The sequence below is a fragment of the Protomyctophum parallelum genome, assembly GCF_964188405.1.
Source record: "Protomyctophum parallelum genome assembly, chromosome: 3".
Lineage (NCBI taxonomy): Eukaryota > Metazoa > Chordata > Actinopteri > Myctophiformes > Myctophidae > Protomyctophum > Protomyctophum parallelum.
In genome coordinates, this window is record NC_139698.1 from 55,275,396 (window position 1) to 55,296,000 (window position 20,605).

General features: G+C 45.7%; 1 protein-coding gene across 3 annotated transcripts; it reads right to left on the reverse strand.

Moving 5' to 3' along the window:
- Positions 1 to 11,128: 11,128 nt before the first annotated feature.
- LOC310855340 (receptor-interacting serine/threonine-protein kinase 4-like) lies at positions 11,129 to 19,781 on the reverse strand. 3 transcript variants are annotated; one of them, XM_083760301.1, is made up of 8 exons: positions 19,627 to 19,781; positions 18,260 to 18,440; positions 17,358 to 17,507; positions 16,547 to 16,686; positions 16,020 to 16,072; positions 15,664 to 15,745; positions 14,866 to 15,003; positions 14,729 to 14,793 (listed from the first exon to the last, which is right to left on the reverse strand). In XM_083760301.1, the coding sequence occupies exons 1-6, from the start codon at positions 19,770 to 19,772 to the stop codon at positions 15,726 to 15,728; spliced, it is 690 nt and encodes a 229-aa protein (XP_083616427.1). In that variant the 5' UTR covers positions 19,773 to 19,781; the 3' UTR covers positions 14,729 to 14,793; positions 14,866 to 15,003; positions 15,664 to 15,725. The 3 variants fall into 3 exon arrangements, with proteins under 3 accessions (XP_083616426.1, XP_083616425.1, XP_083616427.1); XM_083760300.1 differs by lacking the exons at positions 16,020 to 16,072; positions 16,547 to 16,686; positions 17,358 to 17,507; positions 18,260 to 18,440; positions 19,627 to 19,781 and adding an exon at positions 11,129 to 11,906 and having other exon boundaries at positions 14,674 to 14,793; positions 14,866 to 14,890; positions 14,924 to 15,003; positions 15,664 to 15,799; XM_083760299.1 differs by lacking the exons at positions 16,020 to 16,072; positions 16,547 to 16,686; positions 17,358 to 17,507; positions 18,260 to 18,440; positions 19,627 to 19,781 and adding an exon at positions 11,129 to 11,906 and having other exon boundaries at positions 14,674 to 14,793; positions 15,664 to 15,799.
- Positions 19,782 to 20,605: the final 824 nt, after the last annotated feature.

The window sequence follows — 20,605 nt, forward strand, 5'->3', positions numbered from 1 at the left end:
TATAGACATGTATGACTCAACGTCATAAGTCATAACAGCAACACGCAGTGTTTGTGTGTTCCTGTTATGACGGCTGGGAGCTAATTAGCCTGGTAGCTAACTGTTAGCACAATAAACTCTCACAATAAACTCTGACAATTGAGAGCAAAAACGGACATAAAAAACGGGACAAATAGTAAGTAATGGTGTCGGGTCTGTTGTTTAACAAAGTGATGAACTGGGACAAACGCAATGTGTCCATTTAGGTGTTAAATTAATATAATACTATAGTACACAATATAGTACACATAGGGACGCTACTTACCAAGTTTTCAAACAGGAAGTGGTGTGGTGTTGCAGTGAAAGCGGTCCGGATGTGCTTGCAAAACGAGTTTTGGTCTCTGACATTAACGTCAAGATTTCTGTATTGTTATTATTATTTGATAACCCAGCACTTACTACTTACTGTAGGCTACTGTAGGCGGCTAATAATAATAATAATAATAATTCTGGGTGCCTGCCATGCAATGGCAGAAACACAGGTTGAAATCCGCAACCAATACTTAATTATAATCGTCAAGACACGAAACTTTGACGTCTACGGCCGGCCGCACGGTTTACCAAAGCCCCACAATATATACATCGAAACGTGCGGCTCGGCCGGGAATGGTGTGCTTGTGCTTTTCTTTCCGTTTCGGGTTACCGTGCCGACGTAATTCGCAATAAACGACGCGAAAAATGCCCCATGCAAAGTCAATGGGGAAACGCGGGTAAAAACTGAAAACGACACGTTACTTTGGAGCCACATTGCTCTGGCATACTGTTACGTAGAAACACGATTTAAACCTCAAACAGCACACGAGGCCATCGACTTTGTTGTGGTTCAGACGGAATTCGAATGCGTTGCACGGTTTGCCCGCTATCTCAGTTCAAAGTGTGTGTGGTCTGAGCAAAAATCTCGACTCTCAGTGTCGCACGGCCAGAGAGAGAGCGGGTCAGAGGGAGAAGCCAATGTGAAAACTGTAGCGAAATTCTCTGAACAAATCGTCCTCACGGCCAAAATATTAACTTTACACGCATGGGTTTTGGTAATTTTGTAGCCACACTCGTCCTCTTTCACCCAATGTCACAACCACAGCCCAGATTCATACGGTACGTGAACTACAGCCCTGAAAGCGACAGGTGTACCATCATAATGTGTCATAGAACTTCATGTTAAATGCATGAATGAGTCAGCAATTTTTTCATCACAAACACAATTTCTTAACTCGCTCTCATAACCACGTTTTTTATCGTACCAATACCACGATCGCACACGGCGTACCTCAATGTCTCGGGTCACTCACGGCGAAAACAAAAATCGCATTTGACGTTTACTTTTTGCGATAGAGCAATTTGTTCGGACATACGTTCTCTCACTGAGTCAGTGTGGTTTTAACTTTCAATAGTGTTTGCATTCGCATAGACTAGCCCTAGCCCAGGTGAAATTGATACTTTGTTAATGATTCAAGGTCAAGTTGACCACCTCTCAAACACGCGCACACAAGAACGCACATGCACGCACATGCACACATGTGCACGCACACACACACATTGAAAGTCAATGGAGAAAATCGGGGAAACACGTAACTCTGTCATTTCTCGACCGTTTCAGAAGCAGGGCGGCTCGCCGCAACCGGGCCGCCCCCCTGAACGAAACCAAATGGACCCTTACAGCTCAGACATCTTAGCATTAGCATGTTAGCATGATAGCATTAGCATGTTAGCATTAGCATGTTAGCATGTTAGCATTAGCATGTTAGCTTTAGCATGTTAGCATATTAGCATTAGCATGTTAGCTTTAGCATGTTAGCATATTAGCATGTTAGCATTAGCATGTTAGCATTAGCATCTTAGCATGATAGCATTAGCATGTTAACATTAGCATGTTAGCATGTTAGCATGATAGCATTAGCATGTTAGCATGTTAGCATTAGCATGTTAGCATGTTAGCATTAGCATGTTAGCATTAGCATGTTAGCATGATAGCATGTTAGCATGATAGCATTAGCATGTTAGCATGTTAGCATTAGCATGTTAGCATTAGCATGTAAGCATGTTAGCATGATAGCATTAGCATGATAGCATTAGCATGTTAGCATGTTAGCATTAGAATCTTAGCATGATAGCATTAACATGTTAGCATGATAGCATTAGCATGTTAGCATTAACATGTTTGCATGATAGCATTAGCATGTTAGCATGATAGCATTAGCATGTTAGCATTAGCATGTTAGCATGATAGCATTAGCATGTTAGCATGTTAGCATTAGCATGTTAGCATTAGCATGTTAGCATATTAGCATGTTAGCATTAGCATGTTAGCATTAGCATGTTAGCATGATAGCATGTTAGCATTAACATGTTAGCATTAGCATGTTAGCATGTTAGCATGATAGCATTAGCATGTTAGCATTAGCATGTTAGCATGTTAGCATGATAGCATTAGCATGATAGCATTAGCATGTTAGCATTAATATATTAGCATTAGCATGTTAGCATGTTAGCATTAGCATGTTAGCATGTTAGCATTAGCATGTTAGCATGATATCATTAGCATGTTAGCATTAGCATGTTAGCATGTTAGCATTAACATGTTAGCATTAGCATGTTAGCATATTAGCATGTTAACATTAGCATGTTAGCATTAGCATGTTAGCATGATAGCATTAGCATGTTAACATTAGCATGTTAGCATGTTAGCATGATAGCATTAGCATGTTAGCATGTTAGCATTAGCATGATAGCATTAGCATGTTAGCATTAGCATGTTTGCATGTTAGCATTAGCATGTTAGCATTAGCATGTTAGCATGATAACATTAGCATGATAGCATTAGCATGTTAGCATGTTAGCAGCATGTTAGCATTTTAGCTTGATATCATGTTAGCATTAGCATGTTAGCATTAAAATGTTAGCATGTTAGTATTAACATGTTAGCATTAGAATGTTGGTGGCAACGCAATAAACTAAGACAAAATACCTCATTGAAAGTCAATGGGGAGAACTGGCTCACATGTAACCAAATGGACCCTTCTGAGAGGCTAAATGTCATCAAATGGTGGTCCGTGGCTCAAATGCTGCACAGACTTGGCGAGCTTCAGGCACCCAGTAAAATTTCTTGAAATTTTGTTTCTAGTTTACATTAAGGTCCTTCATTTTCAATTCATATCAGAACATTTGTACAAATATACAATTATATGAAAAAATCACACTTGTGCGCCGATCCCTTGTGTCATTGGACAGTAAAATAAGCAATATGTTCTCCTGAATCTGAAACTAAAACTGACTGATGGCAGATTAAAAGATAATTCATTATGATAGTGGAATTATCATTACTTGTCAAATGTTCGTCTTGAAGGGCCAATGGCACTTATTGGCCCCCCACATAAGCCCTTATTGCCCCCCCACACAAGCCCTAATTGGCCCCCACATAAGCTTGTATTGGCCCCCCACATCACATTCCCCCACACATGCCCTTAGTTATGTGGCCAAAAAAAGACAAAAAAAAAGAAAAACCCCACCCCCCTCTGCACGTGCCTGTGACACAGAGACTCACGCACGCACGCACACACACACACACACACACACACACACACACACACACACACACACACACACACACACACAATGCCACGCCAGACTTTCCGGTCCTTCATTGCCATGCCCAGTTCCTGCTTACTGATGCATGTGTCCCTAGCGATGACATCAGGCCAGGGAACGACAGTTTTCTGCTGCTTTGAGGCAGGATTCCAGAGAAGAAGGGAATATATAACGTCATTGTCAGCTATTATAGGCTGTTAGCTGATAATAGCCTATATTACAGTTGAAAGTAAAAAAAAATCACATTTAGTGTGAAGTGAGAGGCGCTCTTATCATCATACATCATCACATTCCGTGCCAAGCCCATTATCACACATTTTGCGGTACACATTCCCTACTCAGCCAATCAAATAATCGCTATGGGGTACAGGTACACACAAACACACTAACCTGGGCATAGGAGGGGCTATCGTCCCTCAAAATGGGAAGAAATGTGGAGGCCTACAGTGTGGAAAAATTGGCTTTTTTAGCAGGGCCAGTTTCAAATAGCAGCCCACTGTAACTGCTCTAAGTGCTGCTCTAAGAGAGCGGTTATGAAGGAGTCTATTTCTTTATTCTGGGTGCCTGCCATGCAATGGCAGAAACACAGGTTGAAATCCGCAACACATACTTAATCGCAGCAATAATAATCAAGACACGAAACTTTGACGTCTATGGCCGGCCGCACGGTTTACCAAAGCCCCACAATATATACATCGAAACGTGCGGCTCGGCCGGGAATGGTGTGCTTGTGCTTTTCTTTCCGTTTCGGGTTACCGTGCCGACGTAATTCGCAATAAACGACGCGAAAAATGCCCCATGCAAAGTCAATGGGGAAACGCGGGTAAAAACAGAAAACGACACGTTACTTTGGAGCCATATTACTCTGACATACTGTTACGTAGAAACACGATTTAAACCTCAAACAGCACACGAGGCCATCGACTTTGTTGTGGTTCAGACGGAATTCGAATACGTTGCACGGTTTGCCCGCTATCGCAGTTCAAAGTGTGTGTGGTCTGAGCAAAAATCTCGACTCTCAGTGTCGCACGGCCAGAGAGAGAGCGGGTCAGAGGGAGAAGCCAATCTGAAGACTGTAGCGAAATTCTCCGAACAAATCGTCCTCACGGCCAAAATATTAACTTTACACGCATGGTTTTTTTTAGCCACACTCGTCCTCTTTCACCCAATGTCACAACCACAGCCCAGTTCCATACGGTACGTGAACTACAGCCCTGAAAGCGACAGGTGTACCATCATAATGTGTCATACAACTCCATGTTAAATGCATGAATGAGTCAGCAATTTTTTCATCACAAACACAATTTCTTAACTCGCTCTCATAACCACGTTTTTTATCGTACCAATACCACGATCGCACACGGCGTACCTCAATGTCTCGGGTCACTCACGGCAAAAACAGAAATCGCATTTGACGTTTACTTTTTGCGATAGAGCAATTTGTTCGGACATACGTTATCTCACTGAGTCAGTGTGGTTTTAACTTTCAATAGTGTTTGCATTCGCATAGACTAGCCCTAGCCCAGGTGAAAATGATACTTTGTTAATGATTCAAGGTCAAGTTGACCACCTCTCAAACACGCGCACACACGAACGCACATGCACGCACATGCACACATGTGCACGCACACACACACACACATTGAAAGTCAATGGAGAAAATCGGGGAAACACGTAACTCTGTCATTTCTCGACCATTTCAGAAGCAGGGCGGCTCGCTGGAACCGGGCCGCCCCCCTGAACGAAACCAAATGGACCCTTACAGCTCAGACATCTTAGCATTAGCATGTTAGCATGATAGCATTAGCATGATAGCATTAGCATGTTAGCATGATAGCATTAGCATGTTAGCATGTTAGCATTAGCATGTTAGCATATTAGTATGTTAGCATTAGCATGTTAACATTAGCATGTTAGCATGATAGCATTAACATGATAACATTAGCATGTTAGCATGATAGCATTAGCATGTTAGCATTAGCATGTTAACATGTTAGCATTAGCATGTTAGCATTAGCATGTTAGCATGATAGCATTAGCATGTTAGCATTAGCATGATAGCATTATCATGTTAGCATGATAGCATTAGCATGATAACATTAGCATGTTAGCATGTTATCATTAGAATGTTAGCATGATAGCATTAACATGTTAGCATGATAGCATTAGCATGTTAGCATGATAGCATTAGCATGTTAGCATTAGCATGTTAGCATGATAGCATTAGCATGTTAGCATGATAGCATTAGCATGTTAGCATTAGCATGTTAGCATGATAGCATTAGCATGTTAGCATGTTAGCATTTTAGCTTGATATCATGTTAGCATTAACATGTTAGCATTAGCATGTTAGCATTAAAATGTTAGCATGTTAGCATGTTAGTATTGGCATGTTAGCATGTTAGCATTAGAATGTTGGTGGCAACGTAATGCACAATAAACTAAGACAAAATACCCCATTGGAAGTCAATGGGGAGACCTCCTGGCTCACATGTAACCAAATGGACCCTTCTGAGAGTCTAAATGTCATCAAATGGTGGTCCGTGGCTCAAATGCTGCACAGACTTGGCGAGCTTCAGGCACCCAGTAAAATTTCTTGAAATTTTGTTTCTAGTGATAAATGCTTTTGTGATGTATTCCCATGCTTTTGTTCTTGATTATTGTAAATCGCTCTGGATTAAGAGCGTCTGCTAAATGCCTAAATTGTAAATTGTAAATTGCACGGCAGGCATATCCAAGGTCACCAACTAGGTGGCCTTGAAAGGCCTGACTTTCAAGCAGAGCACAGAGGTGGCTGTTGTCAAAAATCCGGCTGTCATGTGTTGCTCCTGGCCATCGAGCTACAATGTTGCTGATTTGGCCCTCCTCGTCACACACAGCCTGAACATTAATTGAAAAGTGTCCCTTCCTGTTGCCAAACAGCTCTCCATTTGCTCCACCGGGGTTTTGAATGGGGATGTGCGTACAGTCAATTGCTCCTAGCACTCCTGGAAAACCAGATCTTCTGTAAAACTCAGCAGATGTTTCTCTTGTTGGAGCAAATCTTATGTACTGTTTTTTTTTTAAAGACGCAATTGCTCGGGATACTCTTTCAACAATTCTACTCACTGTTGAGTCATGTACTCCGAAAAGGTCCCCATCCACCAGCTGGAAGCATCCGGTTGCATAAAAGCGCAAGGCTATCAGTAGCTGGAGCAAGGGAGGTCCAGCTGCATTCCTCTCAGTGGCATGTTCAATTGCAGGCCCGATTTTAGCAAGTATTGTCATTACAGAGTCTTTGCTGAATCTGTACCTGTAACCGAGACCGAGGTATGGTCTAGTTATCGGGGGGGATGCCGAGGAGATATAACTGGATAATCTATCTCCTTGGGCGCAGGGTCAGTAGTGAGGTCTTGATATGGTATCTAAGGTCTACTACTTCTTCTTAATTCCTTTCTTCCAGTGAATCCTGCGTTAGGCATCAGTGTTTATAGTTTTGGGATGTCGAGAGTGATGTCACTCCTGACGTCCTGGTTGTGATGTCAGAGAGGCACTACGTTCCTTCGTAACACTCCCCCTTAGTGAGGCTGTGGGCTTCACTATTCGTTCTCTCTGATCATTGTGGCTGTGTCCGGCAGCTTCTTGGAACTCGAACTGCCGCGTCGTGTGCCGTGGGTAGATGCGGCTGTATGACTGCGTCTGGGGCTTCTTCACGAGGGGCGACTGGTCGATGTAGAACCGGGGATTGTCGCTGAGCAGCTTGGCTTCGCGACAGGTGACTGGTGGGGTCGGGCTGGCCCATGGGAAGGGCGATCCGGTGTCCGGATCAGGCATGGCTCACAGGCCTGGAGTCCAGGATGGCTCCTCTTGATCGGCCCTGAACTCGCCACTTCCTCTGGGGCGGCTTGCGTCGCTGGTATTGCGGATTGGGTGCAACTCTGCTTTGGGGCCTTGGCACTACGGCTGTGGTGCAGATGGGGAGTCCTCCCTCGAGCTCACACCCGTGGCGGCCGTCGTCGCTCCGGGCTCTGGCCTCGTGTGCGAGGAGGCTTCCTTCGGGCTCTGCCCTGAGGTGTGTTGAGGTGCTCTCGCAGACTCTGTCCGAGTGTTGACCTGTTCTTCGGGCTTGGGTGGTGGCGGTGCATCAGTGTTGGAGGTGAGCTGCACAACGATGCTTGGGCCGTTGTAGCGTATTCATCTTGTCGGCGTGCGCTGTCGCTGTTGTTTGTTCCGTTTGTTCCTCTCCCCCCCTGCGTTATTCAAACGCAGTGGCCTTGGTGCGTCCTTTGCGGGACGGGACTGGGGTGTCGGGCGGTACTAGGCTGCGGAACGCCGACTTCGCTGCTGACTTGCAGTCAGCGGGACCTGTTGGTCAGGGGTCTTACAGCATCTGAAATGATGAATGGAGCAAACACCATAGGACCTCGAGGATGAGGCGTTTGAACGTGGTGTGGGATCGTGTCCAGCTGGCGGCCGCTGGGTGTGTCCAACCAATGACTGGCTCCTGCTGTTTCATGACTGATCTAAGGCCCTCTCCACCGGGGAGTTCGGCCTTGGCTGCGCCGGGTCTCGTTTGTGGTCCTGGCGGGTTGCCAGGCTGGGACGTACTCGAGTCGATTGGTGCCAACCAGTCATTCCTCTGGTAGACGCTGATCTTCTGATGGCCCGCGGTGATCATTAGCGGTTGCCTGGGCCGTGCCGTCCCAGCGTGATGAACAGCTGCGGCTGTCAGTGAGATTACCAGAATGGCTAAACCTAGCCGGCCTAGCCTAGTCGGCTTGGCTTTGTTCGGTTTCGTCTCGTTGATCTGCAGCGGCTTTCCATCGAGCAGGGCGTTATCGCCTCTCCTGGGCGCCGGGTGGGATGTCTTCCCGGTGATGGTCTGCTGCTGTAATGCCTGCGCGTGCTCGTCTCGAGGCGAGTTCACACAAGGAACAAGGTGGGGCGTGGCGACTTGGCCACTCCTTGGGGCTAAAGTGGTGCTCTCCTTGTTCCCTGTCTGCGCGATGCTAGGTTCGTATCTCTTGGTCTCTAGCGGTGTGCTCACGCTTGGGGCGGGGACCGAGGCAGTCTTGACTGCCAGCGCTGTAGCAGTTAGAGCTGTACTTGAGACAGAGGTAGTTGCCGTCTCGGTTGTTGGCACTGCGGCAGTTGGCGCCTTGAGGGCGTTCGGATCGTGAAGCTGAACGTCCTCAGTGGTCGCTTGGCTGTCCGCTTGGCGTGGCTCATGGTTGGTGCATGATGGCGGTTGGCTTGTATCGGGAGATAGCCCGAGACCCTGTGGGTCGCCGTCGTCCTTCCTGCTGATGGGCCAGTCGGGTGGACGACAGGTGGCTCGGGTGTGCGAGGGTGTGCCCAGGCCAGCCCTCGCACCGTTCTCTCCTGACCCATCCAGTGCACTGCTGGCCTGCGTCAGTGGGATGGGGGGTGGCTCTGGCCCTCCCCCGAACTCTCCTGAGTGGAGGTTCGTTGCCAGCTTTCTCTCTTGAGTGCTGACGCCGTGGTCGACCATGTCGAGGCCGGGGCCGATCTTCCTCCCCCCGTCGACCGTAGTGTCGGGGGCTGGCGGAGGGGTACCGCGTATGCTGCTGTCCCTGCCGTGTGAGGCGGAGTGCTCACGGGCCTCGTTGTCCGGATGCTGGACAGGCGGACCTGAGGGCAGGCGGGCCTGAGGGCAGGCGGGCCTGAGGGCAGGTGGGCCTGAGGGCAGGCGGGCCTGAGGGCAGGCGGACCTGAGGGCAGGCGGGCCTGAGGGCAGGCGGGCCTGAGGGCAGGCGGACCTGAGGGCAGGCGGGCCTGAGGGCAGGCCCGCCTGCGGAGGGGTACCTGCTGGATTCCGACATCGGTGGGCAGAGTGGGCTCTGCAATGTAGCACCCTGGGTGGGGTGGTGTGTCCCCCGGCTGCCGCGTCCTGAGCGCAGAGGGCCAATTGGCCGGTGGGTGGGCCGCTGTCGGATCCGTGGCTGCTGGCGCCTGGGGGCGCGCTGGCAGGTGGTTCATGTTCCGAGGGCAGGGCTGGGGCCTGACCGGTGCAGTCTGGGGGTCCCGCGTTTGCAAGGGTCCTCATGGCTGCAAGGGTCCTCATGGCCGCCGTGAGGCGCCTGTCTTGAGCTGCCGCAGTATCGGCCATGGCCGCCAGTAATTCGGCGTGGCGCTTGTCACACGCGGCCGTAACGGCGGTAGCCTCCGCGAGGGTGCGTAGGGCAGCTTCGAGTTGACTCTCACCCTGCTGGGACATGATGAAAATTCTCGGTGGGTGAGTTTGGACTGTATGTAGACGTTTGTAAGGCGTCTCCTTAGGTTTTTTGGGTCCGCTGGTCGGGTGGGCGGTCAGGTCGAAATTGGGAGCGTCCCTTTTTTTCACCTGGCCTCTCTTGACGGCGTTTAAGGACCACTTGTAACCGAGACCGAGGTTATCGGGGGGATGCCGAGGAGATATAACTGGATAATCTATCTCCTTGGGCGCAGGGTCAGTAGTGAGGTCTTGATATGGTATCTAAGGTGTACTACTTCTTCTTAATTCCTTTCTTCCAGTGAATCCTGCGTTAGGCATCAGTGTTTATAGTTTTGGGATGTCGAGAGTGATGTCACTCCTGACGTCCTGGTTGTGATGTCAGAGAGGCACTACGTTCCTTCGTAACAGTACCGTCTTTTGAATTCATCATAGTCATAATATTCGACTGGGTTTAGACGGTCCCTTATTCTTCTTTGAGGTGCTCTTTCGTTTTCTCTTTCATTTTCATGAAGCCATCTGATATATGCTGCCATGTTGTTTTAATTTAAACCTCCTCTCCTGCTGGTTTAGAATTAATCCCTTATTGATACTTAAATCAGAGTTTAAAGTTGTGGTGCAACAGGATTGACATTAATCCAGCTTTACTGTGAAAATTTAAACCAAGATTAAAAAAACTAAACCAAGATTAAAAGGCTGGTTGGTTTAAAACTAAACCGGATTAGTGAAAACTATAGGTTTAAAGTTTGGTGCAACTGGATTAATAGATACACCTTGATTTAAACCAGATTAAGGCTTAATCCTTCTTTTATTCTGTGCTGAATAAAACCTTGGCTGAGGAATAGTGTGACTCAGAGAAGCAGTGGCGTGCACAGATGCACACTAGGGGGTGCTAGAGCACCCACTGCCCTTTTGGTGTTAGCGCGCCACTCGGTGGCGCGCTATGAGCTTGTAGATCTGCTATTTTTGAAAGATCGAAGAACGACTGACATACTCCAACTGTATATACTTTATACAGTTTACACAATACTGTACCTTCAACTATATATACTTTATGTTTACACAATACTGTACCTTCAACTGTATATACTTTGTTTACACAGTACTGTACCTTCAACTGTATATACTTTGTTTACACAATACTGTACCTTCAACTATATATACTTTATGTTTACACAATACTGTACCTTCAACTGTATATACTTTATGTTTACACAATACTGTACCTTCAACTGTATATACTTTATGTAAATATTTATGTTTCAACATTAAACACAGGAAAGAAAAGTCAAACGAGGCTGTTCTGATATTTTATTTTATTTGATTTAGCTTTTTGAATCTCATCCCTGAGTGACACCAATACATTAGGCCGACAATAAAAACTTAAACTAATTAAAAAGAAAACACATTTTCACAGAATCTAAACTAAACCTGCTTTAAAAACAAAGGAAATTAAACATTTTCCTAGACGGCTCCAAGTACAGACAGAGCCCTGGAGAACCCCGCTCAGCTGTTAGTATAGAGGTTCAACATGTTCACCAGATCTCAGCGATCTCTGCTGTATTATAAACACATAACCCTGCATTCAGAGGTCGTGTGAAGGTCGTCCTCTCGGTGTGAAGGAGACTCATTGTGTTTCCGCACACATCATAGAAACACAGAACACCTGCTGGCTGATCTACATAGACCCCCACCCTGTGGCTCCCCCTTGTGGAGGGAACCGGTCCTGACACTTTAGTCTGAATGTTGTTGTGACGGAACAGGTAGCGTTTATTACTATCAGTGTAATATAACACCCATGACTGAGGACTGAGTCCAAAGCCTGATATAACCCCCGTTCTGCTGACGTCATCCTGACACAGTGCTATACCAACATTCTTTCCACTCCATTCCACTTCAAAGTAGAACAGGTCAGATAAACATTCTTTACTCAACACATTAGGGTTAAGGGTGAACCTCTTCTGGTTCTTTGCATATCGTTGGTCTACAGCTGTATGAGTCACCTTCCTGTTGTTCTCTGACAGGAGGAGTTTTCTGTTCGCTGTGTTTGGATCCAACGACAGAGGAGAGGAATCTGTTGGAGGAAACACAGGAAAACACACGTGATGAAATGCACTGACACGCGCACGCACGTTTCACCGTCACAACAAACTGTGTGCGTGCGCGCGTGTGTGTGTGTGTGTGAGAAGACTGACACCCGCACGCGCACATTTCAGCGTCCCAACAAACTTTGTGCGTGTGTGTGTGTGTGTGTGTGTGAGAGAGAGAGAGAGCGAGTGTTTAGTGAGTAGACTGACAAGCGCGCGCACGTTTCCACGTCGGAACAGAACTTGTAAACATGCTCAGTCTGTTGTCTCAGTGCGACGTGTAGCTATAGCAGCCCGTTGTGTATGTTGTTTATGTCTCTGTCTCTCTCTCTCTCTCTCTCTCGCTCTCGCTCTCGCTCTCTGTCTCTCTCTCTCTCTCTGTGTCTCTCTGTCTCTCTCTTGTTCTCTCTCTCTCTCTCTCTCTCTCTCTCTCTGTCTCTCTCTCTGTCTCTGTCTCTCTCTCTCTCTCTCTCTCTGTCTCTGTCTCTCTCTCTCTCTCTCTCTCTCTCTCTGTCTCTCTGTCTCTCTGTCTCTCTCTCTCTCTGTCTGTCTCTCTCTCTCTCTCTCTCTCTCTCTCTCTCTCTCTCTCTGTCTCTCTCTCTCTCTTGTTATCTCTCTCTCTCTCTCTCTCTCTCTCTCTCTCTCTCTCTCTCTCTACGTCATTCTCAGGCGAGCCCTCCCTCTGCTGGTCTGTTAAAGAAAGTGCAATCAATAATGGTTCATTTATTTTGGGACAAACTGCATTGGGTTTCACAGAGTGTACTCTATCTGTCAAAAGAGGAGGGGGGTCAGGGGCTAATTCACCTCAAAAGCAGAACAGCAGCTTTTAGGTTACAGCACGTACAACGGTACCTCACGGGAAGCTCTGAAGTGGTTTGGAAACCAATAATGGACATTATTTTAAGGAAAGTAGCAGGGTTGGGGTTAGATGCTTCGTTGTTTTTGGTAGACTGTAAATGTATTAGGTTGTGTGATTTGTCTCCTTTTTATCAGGGGCTTTTTAGAGCCTGGTCGCTTTTTAAATGGAACAGACTGGAGCCCGCATCTTCGTTGTACTGGCTCCTAGAGGAGCCTTTAACGCATTCTGACCTGAGATCAGATTCATACGAGGTTTCCACTGGACACACACTGGTCGATTTTTCAAAAAATAGCAGACCTACAAGCTCGTATCGCGCCACTCGGTGGCGCGATATGAGCTTGTAGATCTGCTATTTTTCAATAGCTAAAGCATAACATGATGCCAACACCAAAATGGGTGCCCGTTCAGAATGGGTTAACGCACGGGGCCCGACTGGATGTGCAGGATGGAAGCATACCGGGGCTCACACAGCGTCTGGTGTCAGCTGGGACAGTAAAAGTCAAGCACGTTGTGGATGTAGCTGGTCCAGGACTCTACAACACAGAGGCAGCAGCCTCCTTGCTGGGTCTAAAATCAAGGCGGCACACAAGAGACATTCTAAACGAATGGATTAAGAGGCTGAGTAAGGAGGAACTGGATATGCTACCGGACTATTTTAGTGGGGTGGAGCATCCTGATGGAGGGGATCCGTTCCCTGAGTTGGGTCTTGAAGTGGACCAAACTGGTTTGGTGGGTTTTTTTTCGAGACCCCAAAGTGAGACCACTACAGACTTGTACATGCTGAGGGGGAAGGCATTGTACAAACACTGTGTACAGGCTGTGAACAAAACACAGCTGAGTGGGAAAACAGACACTGTATGGAGAGAGACTTTAAAGATGGACGATGTTCGCAAACCAGTTTGGAGGGTGCTTTATAAGCCACCTCTAAACAAGAGATCAGGGGATCTACAGTGGAGGATTTTGAAGAGGGCGCTGGGCGTTAACAGTTTTGTCTCTAAGATAAATCCCTCAGTGTCCACTAAGTGCCCTTTCTGTGATGAGCCGGAAACCATTTTTCATTGTTTCATGGAATGTTTCAGGTTACAAGCTTTATTTGACACTTTAAAAGTGTTTTTTTTTTATGTTGTGATGAGGACTGGTGCGAAATGGGTTTTATTCTTGGTGCTGGTTACAGCAAGGACAATGCAAAGAAGTGGCAGGTTTTGAATGTTGTAGTGGGACAGGCTAAACTGGCCATTTACAAAACTAGAAAGAACCAAATGTTGAATGGTTCAGGGGTGGAGCTCTTGCCAATGTTTAAGGCGTTGGTAAAGGCCAGAGTCAGAGTGGACTTTGGGTTCTATTCACTTAAGAATGATCTCGATGTTTTTGTGTTTCAGTGGTGCTTTAATGAGGCGCTGTGTTCTGTTGTGGAGGAACAGTTGGTTTTTAATTATGTTTTGTTATAGGTTTGAGCTATTTTTGAATTGATGTCATGCTTTTAAAACTGTTGTAATGTAATTTAATAGAAAATAAAGGATTTAAAAAAAAATCTCTCTGTCTCTCTCTCTCTCTCTCTCCCCCCTCTATATCTATATATCTCTCTCTCTCTCTCTCTCTCAATCTCTCTCTCTCTCTCTCTCTCTCTCTCTCTCTCTCTCTCTCTCTCTCTCTCTCTCTCTCTACTACACTAAAGGCCCCCTAGTGGCCCTCAGAGTTACTTCATTTTATTTCCATTAACTGTGACCGCCATAATTATGTTTTTTTTCAAATTTTGTTCTTTCTACACTACTTTATTTTCTTATTTGGTCATTTGGATAAATATATATATATATATATATATATATATAATTTGTTGTGGTTTCCGGACGTTGTTACGTCATTTTCCATGAAGCTGTGTGTCAACATGGACTCACGTTTTAAAAAGGCCTCTCTGTCGGTGAGCCCTGGAGCACCAGGTGGAGCAGGAACAGCAACAGGAGGAGGTGGAGCAGGAGCAGGAGGTGGAGGTGGAGGAGTCAGGGTGTCGGTGAGCCCTGGAGCACCAGGTGGAGCAGGAAAAGGAGGCCACCTCCTCCTGTTCCCTGGAGCAGGAGGTGGAGCAGGACGTGGAGCAGGAGGTGGAGCAGGAACAGGAGGAGGAGGAGGTGGAGCAGGAGCAGGAGGAGGAGGTCTCAGGAGGTCACAGGCAGCAGAGATTCCCTCCTCGTGTCTTGAAAAAACACCACGTGTCACTTCAACGCATTCTGAAATGAAAAAACAAAAATAATCTTTCTTTTTATATGGCTGTATGCGGCCGCTAGAGGCGGGATCAACACAAGACTGATGACATATTGAAGCTGTGCCACAGCGCAAATGTAAACACAACCTAACAGGAACTCTAAATTAGTATGGAGATATCAGACCTTTGTCCCACTGCTTCCGGGTTCATCGTTTCTGTTTGAGAGACCAGATGGAGGTAGGAGGAGAACCAAATACTGCCTCCATCTGGCGGAGTCAGGTTAACAACATAATACACGTGTGTACCAGGTGTGTACCAGGTGTGTACCAGGTGTGTACCAGGTGTGTACCAATCTTCATACATGTAGGTGAAACCGTTGTGGGGCTTCAAGCACAAACATTTGTAGGGGGGGGGGGCACTATTGAGCTATCATGCCACGCCCCTTTTGTGAGACGATTAAAATACGTAATTTTCCACCTCTTGTGATGTGTGTGCAAAAAGCTGTGCAACTTTTAGAGTACCTTTAGCGCCTCAAAAACAAAAACGCTTTTTATTAGTGCAACGAATAATCTTTTGTGATTTCAATAGAGCTTCTCACTGGTGCAGTGACAAAGGTAGATTTACCTCCAAACGAAGGTCTCTTGTTGGGCTCAGAGTCCCAGCATCTCTGCATGAATAGATTTACCTGCAAACGAAGGTCTCTTGTTGGGCTCAGAGTCCCAGCATCTCTGCATGAGCTCCACCAGCTCATCTAATCCAGCTGCTTTCTGGACATCGATTTTACAAAGATCTGGTCTCGCTCCCCTTATGCCAATATGGAACTCCAACAAGGACCGGTCCAACCCTACATAAAATACAGGAACATTTACATTGTGTGTGTGTGTGTGTGTGTGTGTGTGTGTGTGTGTGTGTGTGTGTGTGTGTGTGTGTGTGTGTGTGTGTGTGTGCACGTGTGTGTGTGTGTGTGTGTGTGTGTGTGTGTGTGTCTGTGTGTGTGTGTGTGTGTCTGTGTGCGTGCGTGCGTGCATGCAGATAGTTTACCAGCTTGATAGGGACTCTCTCCAGTGAGAATGGTCCAGAGAAGTATACCGTAGCTAATAAAAAGACGGGAAACATCCAAGCATTAGAAAGAGGTTTTCACACTATAAAAAAATGTGTGTCACTTCATTGTATTTATGAGTGATGTAGTAGCAACAGAATTCACCTGTAAACATAATGGTGAACATGGTGGTATGTATCTAGATATAGTTAGTCACCTGTAAACATCATGGTGAACATGGTGGTATGTATCTAGATATAGCTAGTCACCTGTAAACATCATAGTGAACATGGTGGTATGTATCTAGATATAGTTAGTCACCTGTAAACATCATAGTGAACATGGTGGTATGTATCTAGATATAGTTAGTCACCTGTAAACATCATAGTGAACATGGTGGTATGTATCTAGATATAGTTAGTCACCTGTAAACATCATGGTGAACATGGTGGTATGTATCTAGATATAGTTAGTCACCTGTAAACATCATGGTGAACATGGTGGTATGTATCTAGATATAGTTAGTCACCTGTAAACATCGTAGGAGCGAACACGGTGGTATTTGTCGTCAAAAGCCTCAGGGGGGGTGTAGAAGGCAGTGCCTCCTCTGTTTGTACGGTTGGTCGGCTTGACACTGTTGGTCACCGTAGACAGGCCAAAATCTGCTATCTGTTGACAGAAAGAGGAGGCGTTTATGGTTTTGTTTAAGCGGGACATGCAGTGACGAGAACTGTTCATTTCAAGAGCAAATTTGGATTTGGTTTTAGCCAGTCTTTTGAATACAGTTTAATTTAGTTTTTGTCAGATTTTAGTCACGTGAAATGTTTGTTTTAGTCTAGTTTTAGTCAAATAAATCTAAAGTTGACCTAGCCGACTAAAATGTATTTAAGCGGGCCTTGATGGCGTCGTATGGAACACATTGTGAGCTTGCAGATCTGCTATATTTCAGAGTGCAACACCCGAGTGCAACCGAGCATAAAATAACTTTTGTATTTTAGTTGTACTGGATCTCAGACTCTTCTCCACTAGTCCCTCCCTGACATTTAGTTTTACTGGATCTCTTCTCCACTAGTCCCTCCCTGACATTTAGTTCTACTGGATCTCTTCTCCACTAGTCCCTCCCTAACATTTAGTTATACTGGATCTCTTCTCCACTAGTCCCTCCCTGACATTTAGTTCTACTGGATCTCTTCTCCACTAGTCCCTCCCTGACATTTAGTTATACTGGATCTCTTCTCCACTAGTCCCTCCCTGACATTTAGTTCTACTGGATCTCTTCTCCACTAGTCCCTCCCTGACATTTAGTTATACTGTATGTATAATTATTGTATATTGTGTACCTTGGCATTGAGGTCGGCATCCAGCAGGATATTGGCTGGTTTCAAGTCCATGTGCACAAGGTTCTTCTTACAGTGGAGGAAGTCCATGGCTAGCGCCACCTGGTGGGCTAGACGGAACGCCAGGGACCAGGGTGGAGGTTTAGACTCGGTCTGTAGAAAGGTTAAGAATAGTTTTGGATTTAGTGTTAGCTTTAGTTCTTTATTATTACCCCCCCCCCCCCCCCCCCCCCAGCAGCAGGATTCATAACGGTCAGAGTAAGTAGGCCTGTCGTGTACTATAGGGCAGTGGTCCCCCCCAGCAGCAGGATTCATAACAGTCAGAGTAAGTAGGCCTGTCGTGTACTATAGGGCAGTGGTCCCCCCCAGCAGCAGGATTCATAACAGTCAGAGTAAGTAGGCCTGTCGTGTACTATAGGGCAGTGGTCCCCCCCAGCAGCAGGATTCATAACGGTCAGAGTAAGTAGGCCTGTCATGTACTATAGGGCAGTGGTTCCCCCCAGCAGCAGGATTCATAACGGTCAGAGTAATTAGGCCTGTCGTGTACTATAGGGCAGTGGTCCCCCCCAGCAGCAGGATTCATAACAGTCAGAGTAAGTAGTCCTGTCATGTACTATAGGGCAGTGGTTCCCAAACTTTTCTGGCCATGCACCCCCTGTTACCTCCTGACCTATAGCTGACGCACCCCCACATGGAAATAAAAATTGCATAAGCTAACTCAATAAAAGATAAATATACAGAGCACAGATAAATCTAATTTCAAACAATTTCTAAACACACAACACACTTTTAGTTAGTTAACGTCTTTGTTATTTTATTCTAGTTGTGATTTAGGTCAGTTGACGAAGATGCGTTTTCAGTTTTAGTTGTGGTAATTTAGTTAGTTTCAGTTGAATTATAAAGACCTTGGTGAGCAGAAAGGACTCCAGGCAGCCTCCCTCCATCAGCTCCATCACTATACCCTGCACCTCTTTGTCCATCAAGGGGGGCTGGCCGCGGTACATCCCATAGACCCTGGGAACAAACTTCTCTGCGTCTTCCATGTGTCTTGCCTCGCGACACAAGGCAGAAAACAACTTACCAGAGCTGCAGTACAGGGTCAGTTTAGGAGGGGAAAGACAGCAGTTAGAACCCGAAATGTTATAATATAATGTTAAAATTATGTAAAACTGACTAGGATCTAGTGTTGTCGAAAATATCGATATATCGATAAATATCGATTCTGAAAAATTAAAACGGTTCGATATGACTTTTCCATAGTATCGATACTATCGATACTGTCCCGCTCTGTGTTCTCGTTGGTTGAGAGTGAGACCATGCTCCGCTCCAGCGGACCAGCCCCCTCCAAACTGAGCCTTGAGGGAGGGGAGGGGCCGTCACTGAGTCCACTTCTCTGCGCAGCAGCACTCACAGACAGGCTACTAAGCTGTGTCGTTCTCTCTGTCTCCACGCTGTGTTAACTTCTTTAACGCTCGTATTTCTTTATGTAAGATAAAGAATCCGATGTACACGGAGAGCTAAAGAGGACAGTTGCAAAAGCCTGCATACAATAATCCTACTTGTTGCTGTCATAGCGATAAGCTAACTAGCTAAAGCTATCAACAGTCAACACAATATAGCTACTAGCTAGCAAGCTAACGTTGCAATCGGTTGCTGTGTGTGTGTGTGTGTGTGTGTGTGTGTGTGTGTGTGTGTGTGTGTGTGTGTGTGTGTGTGTGTGTGCGTGCGTGCGTGATTCTGGATATTAATAATACTACTAATTAAAAAAAAATAGTTTGAGTAGGCTGGCCTTAGACAGGATGCATTGAATAATATCTGAATAGATTATCAAACTTTATTTATTTTGATTTTTTTTTATAATTATAAATGACAAAGATTATAAATAAGGAATAGAAACCAAGCTGTTGTGCTTCACAACTTTACTTTTATGTGTAGGCCTATACTGGTTTATAATCCATAGTTATTTATAATAATAATAATTATTATTATAATAATAGGCCTAATAATCAAAATAAAAAAATAATAATAAAATAAATATGAAAGTGCATAAGACTGCACAGCTTTTATTTGTAATAAATGTTAAACCCTCAGAAATCGCCGTGGTTGCGTGGTATCGAAAATGGTATTGAAATATCAATACTTTTCCAAATATCGTATCGAAGTTGAAAATACAGTATCGTGACAACACTACTAGGATCATGAATTTTTTTTTATTGTGAATGAAGATAATTAATCAATGATGGATACATTATGTAGCTCATTGTCATCATACCTGTCATCATTATTAAGCACCTTAATGGCCACTTTGCCCAGGAGCTTGTGTGTGGCCTTAAAGACCCACCCAAAGCCCCCTGCGCCCAGTAGTTTCCAGTTCTCCAGACTGTCGTCGCCAATTGGCCCTTTGCCACTCTCTGCCATCTCTCACCGAAATCTAGAGGGAGACAGAGTACAGGAAAATCATTCTATCATTCAAATACAGTATATTTATAGCACTTTATAGCAGACTAAGGCCCTCATTTATCAATTGAGTGTAAAATCTGCCACATATTCGAGTGTAGGTTTCGTAGTACACCCACGTCGCCACGGCATTTATAAAGTGATCGCAAACAGCTGATCCTTCCTTAATTTCGTTCCGACGTTAATAAATGTGACGGCTGAAATCTATCTGGCACGCCCTATGAAATCAAGCCTCGCTCTAGTTTTTGCGACATGCAATACTGCAATACGACCAAACAACACATGGTAGCCTATAGTTACACAATGGAAAAAGCAAATAAAAAGGTTTCCCCTTGCTGCCCGCCTCACCCCCCCCCCCCCCCCCTCTCATATACACACACACAGGCGCACGCACGCACGCACACGCAACTTGCAAGCCCATCTGGTGTGTTATTGTATCTTAAATATATAAAGAACGAACACCTGCATGAATTAAAGAAAGGCCTAGCCTGTCTGTTTCTCCTCTCGCCTCGCTTGCCTTTCTGGTTAGTAAACCACAGCATGCAAGCCGCCTTTGTTTTAAATGGTCCCCCAAACCGTCCACACTTCACACCTAACGGCCGGGGATGCGCCCCCAACCCCCCCATTCAGAAACCCCCCCATTCAGAAACACCGCCATTCAGAAACACCGCCATTCAGAAAGGGTTATTTAATGAGCCCAATACGCGTGCGTCCATAAACCCAACGTGTCTAATGAGCGCCCATTGACTCAGAAATGGGCCACCATGACATGGACCATTTGATCTCCACCATGA

Bases quoted from the DNA above. Each gene is read 5' to 3' on its own strand.
- LOC310855340 (XM_083760299.1), bottom strand. From the start codon at position 15,712: ATGCAGAGATGCTGGGACTCTGAGCCCAACAAGAGACCTTCGTTTGCA. The intron at 15,004-15,663 runs GTAAATCTATTC...TTTTCATTTCAG, and splicing joins CAAGAGACCTTCGTTTGCAG to AATGCGTTGAAGTGACACGT. The intron at 14,794-14,865 runs GTCCTGCTCCAC...CTGGTGCTCCAG, and splicing joins TGCTCCACCTCCTGCTCCAC to GGCTCACCGACACCCTGACT.